General features: G+C 43.7%; 1 protein-coding gene across 3 annotated transcripts in view; it reads right to left on the bottom strand.

Moving 5' to 3' along the window:
* JADE1 (jade family PHD finger 1) overlaps positions 1 to 16,994 on the bottom strand; it is an 89,678-nt gene that overhangs the window by 13,408 nt on the left and 59,276 nt on the right. For all 3 annotated transcript variants that reach the window (XM_069105358.1, XM_069105356.1, XM_069105357.1), the window contains 3 exons: positions 11,386 to 11,553; positions 9,750 to 9,866; positions 2,784 to 3,314 (listed from right to left, as the gene is read on the bottom strand). In XM_069105358.1, the coding sequence (XP_068961459.1) occupies positions 2,784 to 3,314; positions 9,750 to 9,866; positions 11,386 to 11,553 (816 nt within the window). The remainder of the gene's footprint in view (positions 1 to 2,783; positions 3,315 to 9,749; positions 9,867 to 11,385; positions 11,554 to 16,994) is intronic.

Genomic DNA, 16,994 nt, shown 5'->3' with positions numbered 1-16,994 from the left:
ATACTATTGGCCCCTCAGTCAGAAACCTTGGAAACCAACAGGCTCAAGTGTTAGGTGAGTCTGATGTGAAAGCATCACAGTGCTTGACCCAACATAAACTTGTTGAATAAAGTTTTCTGAGTCTGTAGACATCACGCCTGGGAAAAAGATGTCTATGGGCAGGAAATAAGAATCATCAAAAGGTGAAATGGCATCTTTGATATATAACAGATCCAAAGAAAGTATTCAGATGCTTACTCACCACTCATGGTGTGAAAACATAAAACATGTCTTCCTACTTAATGTATGTGCCTAATATTTATGCATCTTTAAAAAGAATTAGACCATTCTATAGGTCATGAAACATAGCTGACAGGCATCCATGTTGCTACATAGTGTGTATCTGTGAACTGGGCACGAAGAAACAATTACAAAATGATTTGTGTTGTGAAAGGTAATCATTTGTTATGTTAATCAATACTCTATGCAGATATCCAGAGGCAGACTATTTGTCTGAGCTGGGGTATATGCTGTGAAATGCTATGTGTGACAATCAAATCAAGCCAGGGAATTTAAACACATTTTCCTTTAGTTCTGGCCACTATTAAACATAGAGCATCACCTAACTTAAAAGAATCCTGACAATACTGCTTCCTTATGAATTATTCTGCTTTCCCCTGTCTTTAGCCAGTGAGATCTACTGTTGGTAATAACCAAGGACATATGTGACTTTGATCGTTAGTGCTTGATTTTCAGATTTTGAAAAGCCTCCATTCTAATTTGCCCTGGGACTGATTTTTAAGAACCCTGTTGTTGCTGTTTTTTTTTTTTATTCTGATCCATTGATGTAAAACTGTGACCCTAAAGTCCCTAAAATCCCTTAGGATCTTTAATCCAGTAAATATGTAAACCACCAAAAAAAATAAAGATGAGCTCTAATCTCATTGTTGTCCTTATTTGTTGGTTATCATTGGTGTCATTCCACTTTAAAAAGTAACAAAGAAGACTCCAAAAGATGGTGTTTAGAATTTAATCATATATGAATGTTAACCTGCTGAATAACTCAGGAACAGGAAAAAGTCAATACACCACAAGCATTTTCTGTAATTTTATTTTGTGGTGATTGTAAGACAAATACAAGCCAAACATTAGAGTTCTCACCTCCTTCTCCTCCCAAGGACTAGCTGACACAGTGAGTGGCTCATGTTCCCAATTTACAGCATGTGTGGTACTGGTCTGGTGGCTTACCATCCAGGTTCCCATTTCTTATACTAAAATCCCTTCCTTATCTCTTGAGAACATGCCAGAAAGGCATGCATGTTGCTTGAGAGGGCCAGGGCCTTCTCTCCACCTGCTCCCAGGGAGTGCAGGTGAATTCTGATGCTGTACAAGCACTTGCTTCCTTTTCCCCTCCACTGGCCTAGGGGTCACCTGTGCTGACTCAGAGGCCCTAAGTGACAGGTGCATCCAAGCAGACAGGAATTGTTCCCATCCTTAGAGGCTCACTGGTGAACCCCCCCACCCCAGGATCATCACTGATGTCACAGTGGTTCCCTAACAAGTCAAAGCTATTTTGAGACTAGACTCTCACTTTGGGGGTTCACTACCTTTACAATTCATGCTAATTCTTTGGTCACCTTTTTTTTTTTCTCAGAGCACAGTCCTTTCCAATGCCTGACTCTCCCAAGTACCCCAGTCACTCCTGAACAGCAGGACATCAGCTGTTCAGATATAAGCATTAAAGAAATGGGTTAGTCAGTCCCTTTCAGTTGAGGCTGCTTTAGGCTGCAACTTGCTCAGCCTGGCTACCCCGTGCATTCATGAACTCCTGGGGTTCGAAGAGAGCTTCCTCAATTAAAGCACCTATCTAAGAACCTAAGGGAACCAGCAGGGAGACAGAAACCCTGGGGAGAAGAGAGCCTACCATTGTGATTCTTCACAGCACAGAGGGAGGGCTAGGCCATTACTGAGACTCAGATAGCAGCACAGCCGGGGACAAACCCCAAAGCTGCCCTCTGCTCTAGGAGGGGCGATCATAGCAGGTGAGAGGCTAGCCGCTATGTGTTGCATTCAAACATCCACGCATGCAGTGAGCGAATCCTGTTTATAATGACACTAAGCATTAAGGGGGTTCTCCTTAGCTCTGCCACTCGATTCCTCACAAGCCTGTGGGATACTATTTCCCTTCTCTCCTCTAAAGACTCAAGGGTGGCTTGGCACCTCATTGCCAGGGACGTCTTCTCTAGATTCTCTCCCCTCCTTCCTCCCCCCAGCAGCCAAGAAGTGGAGTTGGTCACAACATGGGAAAGAACATATGCGTGCCCTTTGACAGCCCCGTGGCTGTGTCCAGACACTCCCCTAGCTGAACAAGTGACCTTTTTTTCCTAACCTTGCTCCTGATCAGTTAACTCCACTCTGGGGCTCCAGCTTAAGCTGGAAGTAACTCTTGTGAAAAGCTCTCAACAAGACCCCTGATCATTCCTCTGGGGCCCTCTGATCTCTCTGAAAAGGGGAAGAAGAGTCACCCCCTACGGACCTTGCAGAGGGAGAAGAAAGGTTTAAGTGGAGGACAGTTAGCAAAGATTTCGAGAGACGCAGAGGCCACTACTCTCCCTCTGGCAATCTTGAAAACAAATACAGAGTTTACCAGCTCACAATTTGTTTTAACCAACCGAAACCCCCCGCTGCAAAATGGATGCAGGTGTGAAAAGAAATGAAACTAGCTTGCTCTTTGCAAGGGGACAACTCTTTGCAAGTCGTCTTCACTAGGGCATTCATTCTAAGGTGTCAGTGTCAATTATTACCCTCTCCAAGTCTTGCCGGAGGTGAGTGAAAAGCTGCAGCCTCCGAAACAAGACGTCCTGCTCCCGCTTCGCCAGATTGTCCTCTTCGTCCTTCTTGGGCGTGATGAGGGGCTTGTTGAAGTTCACCTTCCTCTTTAGTTTCCAGTACTGGTACAGGAAGTCTACCACCTCCTCCGGCAGCCGCACGGCCCGCGCCACGTCCAGCAGGTTGACGAAGGTGTAGAATTCGTCCTCCAGCTGCTGCAGCTTCTGTTTGCGGACGCTGACCCGGTGCGCCTCGGCCTGATTCTGCTCCAGGCTGTCGAAGGGCTCGAGGTGCGCCAGCGGGGAGCCGGCCTGGGCCCCGTTCTCCGGCGGCGGAGGGGCGCTCTCGCCCAGGTGTTCCCCCTCCGACTTCTTGCTGGAGCTATGCTTCGGGCAGTACGACTTGAACTTGACTTCGTCATTCTCGGCTAAGATGGTCTTCATCTCGAGGCCGCGGTCAAAGGCGCAGGTCACGTGGAAGGCGGTGCGGCAATTCTTCACGGAGCACTGCGAGGGAAAGGCAGGGGACAGAAGAAAGCAAGACATTATTGACTGGGCAGCTCCCGGGCACCCGGGGCGCGCTGGGCACTGCGCGAGTGCCAGCCTGGCCCTGCCTCCGTGGGCGCAGCCGCTATGCTCCTGCAAAGCTGAGTGTAAAGGGGGTCTGGGGAGACTAAACTACCGTCTGGCTAAATGCAGGGAGGGAGCCAGCAACGTAAAAGGAACTCCAGCTTGAGGGCTCTTTCTTAAGACAAAACTTCCATTTCTCAAGAAAATCTTCACATTCGACTTTTGGGCTTCCCTTAAATTAAGTTCCAGGTCTAGGACAGGACCTCTAGAAACTGACATTAACATAAACCTGGAGGGTCCGATCGATGATGATGATGATGATGAGAGCTAACATTTCCACAGTGCCTTCTATGTACCAGGGGCTGCGATAAATGCTTTAACAAATATTATCCCACCGGATCCTCAAAACCCTGGGAGGCAGGTGCTATATGGCCCACCTTACAGCTGAAGAAACAGGTTAGGAGACGGTCCTGGGTCATGGCTAATAAATGTCTAAGGCCAAACTCCTCTATCCACTGGGTTACCTAGCTGAAAACAACAGATAGCACACTTGCATACTTTCTCAGGGTTGTATTGTGGTTTTAGACATGTTTATGTTCATGTACATTCTCTCAGGGAAGGACAAGTACTTGTTTGGGGTCTGAAGGGAATAAGAAGTTTCATCCCAACTCCCCAAATCTGAGTAGGCTTCCTATAATGTAATAGAATCTAAAGCTGGTGGCATTCAAGACAATATCCTTCCAGAATTAAAAGAGCAGAGAAAGGGTTGGGTCAGAAGTTGGGAAAGGAGATCCAGGGGACTGTGAGAGAAAGACTGCCTATATAGCAAAGGTAACAAGTAATAAAAATAACTGATATTAATATAGAACTTAGAAATCTATAAAGCACTTTTTATATACATTATCTCTGATAAAACAATTCTATGATATAAGTGCTACTATTAATCCCCATTTTGCTAAGAAGGAAAATGAGTTCTTAGAAAGATGATGTGGTCTGGCCAGGACCATACAGCTAGTAAGGTATGAACTCAAACCTGGATTTTCCAGACTCTAAAGCCAGTATTCTACTCACCAAAGAAATGTGAGGAGATGATTACAGAGAAGGGACAAACTGGCCAATGTCCTCAACTCCTGGAACAAGGAGAGTGAAGCAGGCCAAAGGAGGACTTTGGGCATGAAGGTAACATGGAAGACCATTTTGGGCAGCAGTATTGTGAATTAGATGGTTTAAAGCAACACACCTCCCCCAAGGGGCAGTCCTGAGAATTCACTGGCTATCAATGACAGTGAGGTCAGCCCTCTGGCTGGGCATGATCAATTCGAGCTTTAGCATTCCTGCTAAAACTAAAAAACAAAAACACCCTCCTGCTCCCCCCCCCCCCCCCCCCGCACCCACCCTTGGTATCTTAATCAGGCCTACAACTGAGTGCTTTTTAGTATAGGCAGTAATCAAGAAGAGAAACAATTAGTAGGAGAGAAATGATTAGTTTCTTCCCAGTTCAGTCCCGATGGAGAGAAAATCCTTGCTACTCAATAAAGAGAAAAAAGTCCCTGGAAGATTTCTTTTGGTGACTGTAGCCGGTCCCTTAAAAGCAATACTGTATTATGTGAGGCCACGTTATCCCTAGAGCCTGCCCGGGCTATAGGGAAAAGAACAGGATCCAATGGCCCAGGGCCAGAGGAAAGCCTTAATTAAACTCATTCACAGATCCTGAATTGCGTCACCGAACACAGCAACGCTTAGAGTTGGGTATTTCCTCCGGTACCCCCCCCCCCCCCCCCTTCCACGCCCCTGCTCCAACATTTTAATGTTTAGGAAATGATTCAAACCTAGTCATGATTCCTATGGTGACTATGATGTTTCTTTCCTTTTCCCAGGAAAAAGGGAGCAGAAATCCTTCCTTGGCTACCTCCCATTCACAAGGAGCTGAAGCAGGTGTCCTAAAATAAATCTGTAACTTTCTCTACAAATAATCTGTTCCAAGAAATGGGCTGAATCAGCTTCAATGGAAGCATTCACACACCTAGCCAAGCCAGCATCATTAAAAAAGTTTTTTTTAAAAAAGTGCCCCTTTCCCACTTAGAGTTCAGCCAAACAAGAAAGAAAAGTGGAAACAAATGGATTTGGCATTTATCTATGTCTGATTTAAACTATGCACCGAAGTGCTCTGACCTTCAAGAAAAAATGAATTGCAACAGGATATTTATACAGGACTCTGTAAAGAAACCAAAGAGCTTTCCTTGGGGTTTTCCTGTTCAGGTTGACTCAGCATCCAGATGTCACATAAATGAGCAGCACAGCTTTTCCAGCTGCAAATGTTTCAGAGATAAATTTTTTAATAAAATCAATCTAATGTGAAAGGATATGGAAAACCATCAAAACTTCTTTCCCTCTCTTCTGCTCCAAATTAATGTGCTCCTCAACCCTCCCCCCAACCCCCAGGAGGGAAGAGGAAGGGAGAAAAAAAGAACTCAATAGCAACAACAACCCCCCCCCCCAAAGCATCATATCTTCTCTATTTGGAAGAGAAATCATGAGGGAAAAAAATCATAAAACTATCTCCTCTAAGTTAAAGTTATAGACTATGGAATGATTTGCTGAGAGGTGAAGAAAAGAACTCTCAGAAGGAAATCTGCTGATCTCTAGAAAATATCCTTTCTTTTCCTTAGTTTACTACTGCCTCTCCCCTGTCCCTCCATGCATAATTAAATACATGCTCACATACAGACATGCATATACACAAACATTTACTTACATACATATAAGCATGCATGCTTAACTAATTTATGCACAGGACTGATGACTTTAAATATGGCAAATGTCGAAAGGCCTGTTCTGGACTTTGTCTCTTTTCTTCTCCCACATAGACCTAGATTACTGTCTAAAGTCACACTCTATCTTCTTTTCCTTGAAGATTTTTATAGTATCTCCTAATTGAAAGGAACCTCAGAGGCCCTCTAGCCCAACCATACCTTAACCCTCTAGAACAAGCCAACAAATGGACACTCAGTCTTCAGTGATGGGACCTCCAGTGATAGGAAATACACCTTGAGTCAGTCCATGAAACTTGGATGGTCTTAGTTATTACAAAGATTTTCCTTATATTAAATATAAATCTGCCTCTGAAATTTCCACCTGCTCCTAGTTCTGCCCTCGAGGACCAAGCACAGCTAGACCAGCTCACAGGCCAACCCTTCAAATACCTGAAGCTAGCTTTCAAACCTTTTCCTCTCCCTCTCCCTACTACCTTCCCATCTCCAAGCTAATATCCTCAGTTCCTTCAACCAACCCTCAATGCTATGTAGGCATCATCTAAGAATCAAATCTCAATCAGTGGAAGAGATCTGTTGACAGAAACATTTAGTAGCCGCCCTGCCCCCTCCAAAGAAGGTGAATTTATTACATGGAATCACCTTCTTAAAAATCTAGAATGGACTTGCACATGTGTTTTAGGGCAAGGAATCCATGCTGTTCTTACAGTTTATTTACTCTGCCACTGTTAAAGAAGTTAGAACTACCCTGACAGAGAAATAATGACATTTTTGCCTTCTTGAAATAAGAGCTGTCACCTTCTAAAAGTACTTTCTTTGACTAAGGGGCAACATAAGTCAATGCTTCAAGGCTTCCTCATTTCAGCAATGCAGTGTGGGAGCTCACTGTGCCATCTAAGAGAGCAATTTAAAGGCTTACGAGTTGATTGAGGCACAGAAGGTCATGGGCCCACAGCAAGTGTCAGGGATGAGATTCGAACCCAGGTCTTGCCAAGTCCCTATCGACTCCCACTATGCCATGCTGCCTCTCCTGGGACACAACATTAAAACCAGAGAAAGTCTATCTGTGGCTCTGTTTGTGGATAGTGACACCACCAGATAAGGAACTGGATTCTGTATTTCTGTTGCAGAGCACCTGGGTTCAAACTCCAGCACTATATGACCTAAACATTTTTCATCTCAATGAATCTCCATTTCCTCATCCATAGATTGAGGAGTCAGACAAAATACTTGCTAAGACCCTCTCCAGATTCAAATCTAGGATCCTACTGATTTATTCAAGTTGCAAACCCATCATTTATCTCCCACAATAAAATTAGCCATTGCAAGACCTTAAATGAATGGCTGATAATTTTACTAAATAATTGATTATTAAATCATGACAGTGAGGTTTCCTGGAAGGAATAATTCCCAGTAGAAATCTATTAATTTCCTGGAATGATTTGGGACAAACTGAAAAACAAATGATAAGTCATCTCAATTCCCACTCCCCCACATCCCCAGGAGAAGATCATTCTGCATCCTGATATACTGATGTATGCATGTTGACAGCAGAATTTCTCCCTAACGATGATCGCAGCTCCCCTAGGTTTTATGGCACCATTAGGAGATAGATGCTCAGAACTATGCTCCAGCACCAGCCCAAGCATCTCCTGTACCACCTAAACCTGTGCCATAAACTCAGCGGGTGCTCAGGCAACCTTGGCCGATGATGAGGGCATTTCTGCTTTACACTAAAAGTAGAAGCAGCCATGTGCAAGGCTGTTTCCAAAGAAGCAGACACACATCCATTTTCACAGCCCTCAGAAAGCCCTAACTCTTGAGTTAGAGCCTAGATCATAGCAGAAGTCACACTGCTGGAATTAATGAGCCAAAGGCTGAGCTCTACCCCAAGGAATGTGCCTGTAAGACACGTGTTGCCAGGACTAGATTCTATGGGAAACCTGGCTATGGTGCAAGGGACAGAAAGTCACGTACTCGGCTGATTTAGAAATTACCCTCCATGTAACAGCTCAATCCCTGGTTATGATCACATTTTGCTATTACCCACCAACAGAGGACAGAATGTAAACTTCTTAAAGGCAAAAGCTTTTTTTAAAATTTTGTTTTTATGTCCACAGCACCTAGTACAGTGCCTTGTGAGTTGTGGGTGCTTAATAAATATACTTGTTGGATTAAACTGGATTAGAAATTATGTGCTCAAATTGAATTTGAGTTTCCAGATTCCAGAATCTTGTCACTGTGAATTCCTTGGGGCTGCAGAGTTTGGGTGCTCTTAAACATTTATATAACATGAACATGATAATAATAGGAATTTATTTACCTCAGAGATATTGTGAGGAAAGAAAGTATGCCAAGAACTTCAGGTCCCCTCTTGCAATGTAACACTTGACAGGGCCAATGATGCTAAGTACCCTTGAAAGGACAGAACGGATGCCATCTAGGATCCTGACCCAGGAGATGTAAGCTGCTTGTTGATTCTGGGCACTAAAGAGGGGCCCATTGGATTATACTGGATGGCTCTACCCACACCATGTCAGATCATCATCACTCCTAGAGAACCTTGGAGTGACTCTTAGTATCGACTGTTTCAGTGCTACCTTTACTCCAAAGCCAAATACCAGTGAGTTCAAAACAATGTGCTTTTCAGGCTGTTCTTGTCCCTTCCCTTCACAGAGATAGTTGAGGGTTGATGGAACCAGCCAATAGAATCTGAGGCTGTCTCCTGACTTTGAAGGGATGGTAGCCAAATTTCTTGTAAGAGGAAAAGGCCAACTGCCCAAAGGGCTAGACTTTTACAGAGAAGCCACAGGAAGTACATATTTAAAAGAATAATCTATCAGGGGTGCAGAACCTTCGGCCTTGAGGCCACATGTGGCCTTGAGGCCACAGGTCCCCCACCCCGATTAGCCTTTCTCCTTCCAGTCAGTCAACAACATTTATTAAGCAACTACTATGATTCAGACATTATGTCCAGTGCATCACCTAGTAGTCTCTTCACGTAAGCCAGATCTTTCATCTGGGCCTCCTTTAAGCTGGTGTAGCTGGAAGGGGTGTTGTATTTGTAACAAGAGTGGCTTTGCCACTTGCTACCTTGTTCCTTTTGATATTATATAGTCCTGTTTCCTCATCTATAAAATAAAGGGGTTGGTCTCAATCACCTCTAATATCCTTTCCCGCTCTAAATTTGTGATCAATCCTCATGAAAAAGTCTTAAGAGTTTATGAGGTTGACTTGAAATCAGTTTTAGGGGGGCTCAATTCCTCCCTTTCTTGTATTTAATATTTTTACAAATACTGGTTGTTTGAATGCATGGTAAGGTGGTAGACAACCAAAAAACCATTCAATATTAGTCGTAGCTAATTCTACAGTTGATACTCATGTATCCTCCTCTTCATAATAATTCTAGCCCTTCAAGAGGGTGGGCTACACAAACTAGGCCCCATTTAAAGTCACAGAGACATGAAGTGAGGACCAATCACACTCATAAAATTCATGTGCCATGTCTAGGCCACTACACCAGTAGCATTTTCTTCTTCATGACATTTCCTAGCTCATGCAGACAGGTAAAGGAAGAAGTCATTTGCCAATAGCTAACTACCTGTATAGAGGCCCCAATCTTCTCATTGCAGAGACTGCACACCAGTGCCCACCGACTGCTGGGGATGTGAGACACCTTCGTGATGGGTTCCATCTTCTCTGGGCTGCCAATGCTCACCTAAAGGCAAGATGGGAGAGGAAAGGGGCATGGACACAAGGGCATGTGTATTAAAGGTGACAAAGTGCTTCCCTGTACATTATTTTATACTGGGTCCTCACAACCACCCTGGGAAGTGCTCAGAGTGAATATTCTGATCCTGGATGTCAGACTGTGGCTGCAAAGAGAACATGGCATCTCAAAGACATCCTTCTTCCTCTGACCTACCATCTACGTCCAGTGAGTAAGCAGCACCACCAAAGCATCTTTGCTCCCACTTGGTCCCAAGTTACATCATGCCAAATACCTGGATAAAATCTGAATAATCCAAACATTGAGATGTTTTGTCAACATGGGGGCAAACATCCAGATATTTGGAAATACCCAGCTGTATTTTTCCAGTATTCACCTGGATGTCTGATGTCACAATGGTGAGCTGCTTATGATCACATATAAAATAGAGCCTGTGCCATCAATCAGTTCAATTCTGACTGAACAACTATTTACGAATGATTCCAAAACTTTTCTAGGAATGAGGCATATGGCTATAAACTATATTTGTTTAATCTAATATCTGTCTCATGAATTAAATTAATTTCCATGATTTTATTTAACAAATATCTGTCAGACATATGCTGGGGACAAAGCATTGTGCTGGGCACTGTGGGAATTACAAAACACTCTGAGACAGGGGTTTTCTAAACTTTTGTGTCATGGAACCCCTCGAGCTGGTTGCTGAAACGAACCCCTTTTCAGAATCTCATTTATAAATGCATAAAGTAAAACACACAAATTCTCAAAGGAAACCAATTATACTTACCCTCAGGTGAAACCAGTTATAAACCAATGAAACAGACTTACAAAAAAAAATGTTTTTCTAAAAGAACTCCCTGGACCCCAGGTTAAGAATCCCAAGTGTGAGGCATAGTCATTGTCCTCTGTGTGGGTCAAACAGAATCCCTACTTAAGCCAAACTGATTTCTCTGGTGCAACTAAGATGAAAAAATAATTTCTCTTTTTCAGCATCATTTTCTGTCATGCCCCTAAGCTTTCCTTCAATAAAATTCCCGCACCCCACCCCCACCAAATAAATAGTCGTCAGAAATCTAAGCCACAGAGGCCAGACTCAAATTCAGCACATTAAATTATCCCAGGTTCAGTGACTGAAATCAACTAAACCAGACCTAAGAAAAAAAGACTAGAGGTATAAAAAATGTAAGTAAAGTCACAAAGGCAGGTCCTGTTCAGCCCTGGCACAGTATGTCCCTGGGCAGCTGTTACTCACAGGAATCAGCTGCTATGACAATATAAAATGTGAAAGAAGATGAACAAAGTTCGGAAGGAAGGAAGGAAGGAAGGAAGGAAGGAAGGAAGGAAGGAAGGAAAAGAGAAAGAGAAAAAAAAGAAACCGAGATGAGATGTTTCTGTATCCATTTGAAAGACTACTCATGCTTCTGAACAGGACAACTCTCTGCTAGGGGCTAAAGCAGTTCTCTATCAAGATGTCTCAACAAGCAGGACTTCCACACACCCTACCTACCTCTGGTATCCACAGAGCACAGCTGACGTGGACCCACTTGGTTCCACTGCGTGTTGGCTTCATGGCTCCACCTTTCTTCGGACACAGCAGACATTTTGGTTGCACCCCCAGAGCACACGTCCGGCACAGCCAGCTGCCTTCAGGCACCTTCAGGATTCCGTAACATGCCTGCATTCCCCCACACCATCCCCAAAGAGAAAAACAAAGAAGTAGCAAGTGTGATCTTTCTTTTTCCATTGCTCCTACTAATTTAGGGGATACCTGAAGGGATTTTAAGAGTAACTATCCTAAACAAACACCACTGTCAGCATTTTCCCTTTCTTCTTTAGGGAAAACACCACAATGTTACGCTTCAAATTTTTAAGAAAAAGATGTATCCAAGGGAAGCAATCGGAAAACAGGAGCAAGTGGCCTAAAACCAGCCATGGCAAACTCTATTACTCAAACTGGAATGTGGCCAGGGGATAGGGAGAGACTCTTCTTTCCACCCTCTTGGGAAAAAGGATATCGCAACTTAACAATGTCATCATTCAGCATATATCTATCCCCAAAAGGTCAAAGACAGAGGGAAAGGCCACATCCATATAAAAGTATTTAGAGAAGAACATTTTTTGTTGTAGCAAAGCATTGTAAACAAAGTGAGTGCTCACCAGTTAAGGAATGGCTAAACAGACTGTGGTAAAGAAAGAGAATGGAATGTTACTGTGCTATGCATAGGAAATGGTGAAAGAGAGAGATTCAGAGATACCTGGGACACCTGTCTCCTCATGCAAAGAGAAGGGAGCAAAACCAGAGCAATGATTACAGTACCTATTGCTTATACAAGGACTACAATACTGGAAAGAAAAACAATTTCTTTGCAAGACTTAAGAACAATGATCAATGCAATGACCAGTTACAAACCCTGAAGACTGATAACTAAGCATACGATCCACTTCCTGACAGGTGATGGACCAGAGGTGCAGGATGACACACGCATTTGCAAGCACAGCCAATGTTTTTAAAAGGGAGGGATTAAGCATGGGGCTTTTTGTGGGGGAAGGGAGGCACAGCACTAGTGATACCCCCCAAAAGAGAAAACTGTAAAACACAAAAATACACAGAAGGGCGTGCCTCCAAAGGGGACACAGACAAGCAGGGCAGTGGCAGTTCTACTAAGTTAAATTTTAATATACTTTTTAATATTTAATATATACTTTAAAATATATTTTATACTTTTTAATATATACTTTTAAAAAAACAAGCTGTAGGTAATAGGTATGTGGTTTCATGTGCATTCCTTCTTGATGTGGAAATGTTCACTTTTATTGATGTTAGCTAAGTTCCTGATGAAAAAAGAAAGAAAAAGAATGTCATAAGATCTTCATTTTCCCTTTGAATGCCAGGCCCTCCTCAGTAAGTATAGCCTGCCTCTGGGTGTAGGGCATCTTTCCTGAACACTGCACTTTCAGATGGGGAGAAGGATAAAAGAATTAGCAAGGACGAGGACTGGGTTGGGCTACTCCGGGGCTTAGACAGCCCCACACTGACAAAACATTTGGCAACAGGAACTCACAGTATTCTCTAGGCTCAGGATAGGAAAGACAGCCTTCCCTGCTGTTTTACTAGCGGGGTGCCAGGGGAGAGCTGCTTGTTAAACATTAACCAGCACGCTCCTGTATATACAGCCAGTGAATTTTAGCTGAAGCCACCTTGTATACCTGGCTGGAATCACTCCTTTCTCATGGGCCTCTGTGAATCTTTAGCTTCTTCTCTAATACCATGAGAAAAATTTACTGATCCCTTTAATTACTAACCTCTCCTTCCTCCTCAATCAAGACCACATGTGGCCCTCTAGGTCCTCAAGTGCAGCCCTTTGAATGAATCCAAACTTCACAGAACAAACCCCTGTACTTAGACTCACACATATCTGTTTAAATGTTCTATGCCCCCAATAGAATGTGAGTTCTTTAAGGGCAGGGACTATATTTTCTGAAAAAATTTTGGGGCAGCTAGGTGGCACAGTGAATAGAGCAAATCCACCCTAGAGTCAGGAGGAACTGAGTTCAAATTCAACCTCAGACACTTGACACACTGGCTGTATGACCTTGGGCAAGTCACTTAACCACAATTGCCTTGCCTTCCCCCCTCCAAAAAAAGATTTCTATACCTACAGCGTAACACAGCCTGGCACACAGTAGGCATTTAACAAACACTTTCTGATTTGGCTCATATCTAAAATGAGCCTAAGTAACCATACAACACCAGTCCTAAACTGCCACAAGGGGACCCAAAAGGGAGAACCTGCAGATAAGGAGAAAATGTGAGCTCTCTTCCTGGGATTCAAAAACAAATGAATAATGAACAAGGTATTAAAAAAAATTACAGAAACTGCAGATGTTAAAGGCTAAATTGATAAAGACTGTGGTGAAGGGATAAAGGCCAGGCCGAGATAACATGTGGCACTGGAGAGAAAAGACCGTGAGACTCTTCAGGGTCTTCAATAACAGTTTAATTTGAACTTTAGCTGGAAACTATGTTAGGAGTAACAATGACACAGCTCCAGGTCTTTGGAAGAAAAACAAACAGCCATGATAACATCTGAAGAGCTCAGCTGTGAAAAGGAAACCACAGAGGCGGTGATGAGAGGTGCACGAGGCAAAGGAGAATGAAATTTGGTCACAGACCAGGACAGCAGAGGCCCAGCACCAGGCCTGCAGGCCTGTGGGAACTGAGGGCCCTGAGGGGAAAGGTCAGACTGGCTGAAAGGCAATGAGAAAAGTTCAGGGTGATGGGTACAAAGAACAAGAGCCAGGTGGACAATCCCATTTCAAGAGATGACTTCTCACCTGGAAAGTACTCCTGAGACTCTCAAAAATAAATTAGATGAAGCACACCAGAGGGTCAGGGCACAAGTGCCTTGACAAAAAAGAGGCCTGTGAGGAAACGACAACCACAGCCTACTACGTCTGAATGTGGGCGTTGGGGTCTGAATCCCAGCTTTCCGACTGTGCTATTTGTGGGACCTTGAGAAGCCAATATATCAACGAGCCAATTGACAAACACTTGTTATGCCTACGATTTGCCAGGCCTGTTCTAGGTGACCGGAATAAACGTACAGATTAGAGAGATAAAGAGATGATTGATGGACTGATGATAGATTATAGCTAGACAGATAAAGAAGAGGGATAATAGATAAGTGATTGATAGATGATAGATAGGTGACAGGCAGGTAGACAGAGATCTATATCTATACATATACATATACATGTAGATACACACATGTATATTTGTATGATATACATGAATACATAAACATACACACATACACAAAGAATGAAACAATCCATACTCACAAGGGAGTTATATCCTAACAGGGAAGACAAGTACTAATATAAATATATGCAGAATAAATATCAAAAGAAAAAACATAAACACATAAAGTAGTTTGGGACAGAGCTTCTAGCAGAGGGGGAATCAGGAAAAGCTTCATATCTAACTTGGTTCTAGAGCTCCGTTCTGAATGGAGAGAGAGATTCTGTGAAGTGTGGGTGAATAGAGAAAGCATTCCAGGTGCCAGGGACAGGGGCAGCAGATAGAGTAGCGAAGTGAAGAACAGAGAGAAGGGCCTGTCTGGGTCACAGAATGGTGACGTGGAGGAGAGGGAAGTCCAGTGAGACCAGAAGAGAGGCTGAAACCAAGCTCTCTTCCCTTGACTTGGCTTCTAGGCCAGATTCTGCCACCAACTGGCTATGTAAACTCACGTAAACTCAAATTCCTCACCTGTAAAATGGGAATAACAATTACTGCACTAGCCATCTCCTAGGCTTCCTGGAATACTAGTGAGATCATGTACAGAGAAGCATCTTGCTAGGTGCAGAACACTAACAAAAGGCAGTGGGGAAAATGTCAGAGGCCTCGCATTTGAAACATGGCTCTCACACTTACTACCCATTTGATCCTGGCTAATAAGTTGCTTTCCCAATTTCGGCCTAAGGGGGTTTGACTAAACCTCCTGGGGTCCTGTTCTGGCTCTAAAATTGATCTATTCCATGATGCCAACCTCAGGACCTGGGAAAGTACAAAACAGACTTACAAAACCAGTCGAGAAATTAGAAGGATCTAAGGGATTTTGAAGATCACTGAATCCAACTCCCTTGTCTTACAGGTGAGAAAACTGAGGTCCAGTGCGCATAAAATGACTTGCCCAGGGTAACCCAGATAGTCCCCAAGCAAGGATGTGAGCTTTTGATGGCAAATCTAAACTTCTTTCTCTCTGTGCCACACTGCCTTATATTTATATAAGGTCGTATGGTTCTCAAAGCACTCAACACTTCATTTAACAACCCTGATCCAGCCGTTAATAAAAGCTTTAATTAACTCATTTTACAGAGTAGGACACTGAAGCTGAGAGAGGTAAGTGAGTCACTTCTTTTGTAAATAACCAAGTCTAGACTCAAATCCAGGATCAGAGACCTTCTTGTCCTGGCTCTGCTGCTAGCTAGCCCTGAGACACTGGGCCTACCACTTGACTTCTCTGGGAATCTTGTTCTTCACTTGCAGAACCATTTGGTCCCTCCCAGCTTTATTTCTCCTGCCCTGTCCTGCACTGCCTCCCAGCATGCTGAAAGAAAGGCACACTGTCCTTCAAGCTTTTGGTCCAGATCAGGAGGCAGACGATAATTAGTTAAAGGGTCGATGTCAGAGGTTAAGTTAAAGCAATAAATATCACTGATAAGGAGACAACTCTCCAAGACCATAAAGTGGGGCCAAGATGCTGATTTGCATCTATGGAGAGTTTCCATAGCAGGAGATCCCCCAACACGGATGAAATCACAGGCCAGCCAGCCAGCCTTTCCTGCCCCCAAGTTTAAAAATTCCAAGCGCAACCATCTGGAGCAGGGGGTACAGTTTATTTTCCTTCCCTGGAACTCAAACCCCAATAAGGATCCCCATGCTGGGCTTGCCTTGTGAGATGTTTTAAGATCACAGTTTGGGATAATATCAACATGGTCATTCTAAACTTAGACCTCAAACTGCTCTGTTCAGTAATCAGTGCTGGAGGAGTACTCCAGGGTGTTTCTACGTACCCAAATTTTGTAACTCTACTCTCTTCCCACTGGTTATGTTTAAAAAGAATAAGAAAAGAAAAACTATTTTTTTTTAAATTTTGCCTTTTGGAGGGGGAAAGGCAGGCCAACTGGGGTTAAGCAACTGGTCCATGGTCACACGGCTAAGTAAGTGTTCAGTGTCTGAGACCAAATTTGAACTTAGGTCCTCCTGACTCCGGGGCCAGTGCTCTATTCACTGCACCACCTAGCCATCCCAAAAACCTAATTTTTAAAGTAGATAAAATGTAGAGGGGAGAGAGGAAGGAAAGGAAAGAGAGGGAGAGAGACACAGAGAGAGAGGCAGAGAGGGAGAGAGAGAGAGAGAGAGGGAGGGAGGGAGAGAGGGGGAGAGGGAGGGAGAGAGGGGGAGAGAGAGACAGAGAGACAGAGAGAGAGACAGAGAGGAGAGACAGAGAGGAGAGTCAGAGAGAGATGGGGGAGAGAGAAAGAAAAGGAGAGAGGGGGAGAGAGGGAGAGAGACAGAGAGAGAGAGACAGAGAGAGAGAGAGAGAGAGAGAG

Source organism: Petaurus breviceps, unplaced genomic scaffold (assembly GCF_028583685.1).
Source record: "Petaurus breviceps papuanus isolate PSGF00001 unplaced genomic scaffold, PetGlider_PUasm1.0 76, whole genome shotgun sequence".
Lineage (NCBI taxonomy): Eukaryota > Metazoa > Chordata > Mammalia > Diprotodontia > Petauridae > Petaurus > Petaurus breviceps.
The sequence above is the reverse complement of the archived record's forward strand: the minus strand, read 5'-3'. Positions and strand labels throughout refer to the sequence as shown.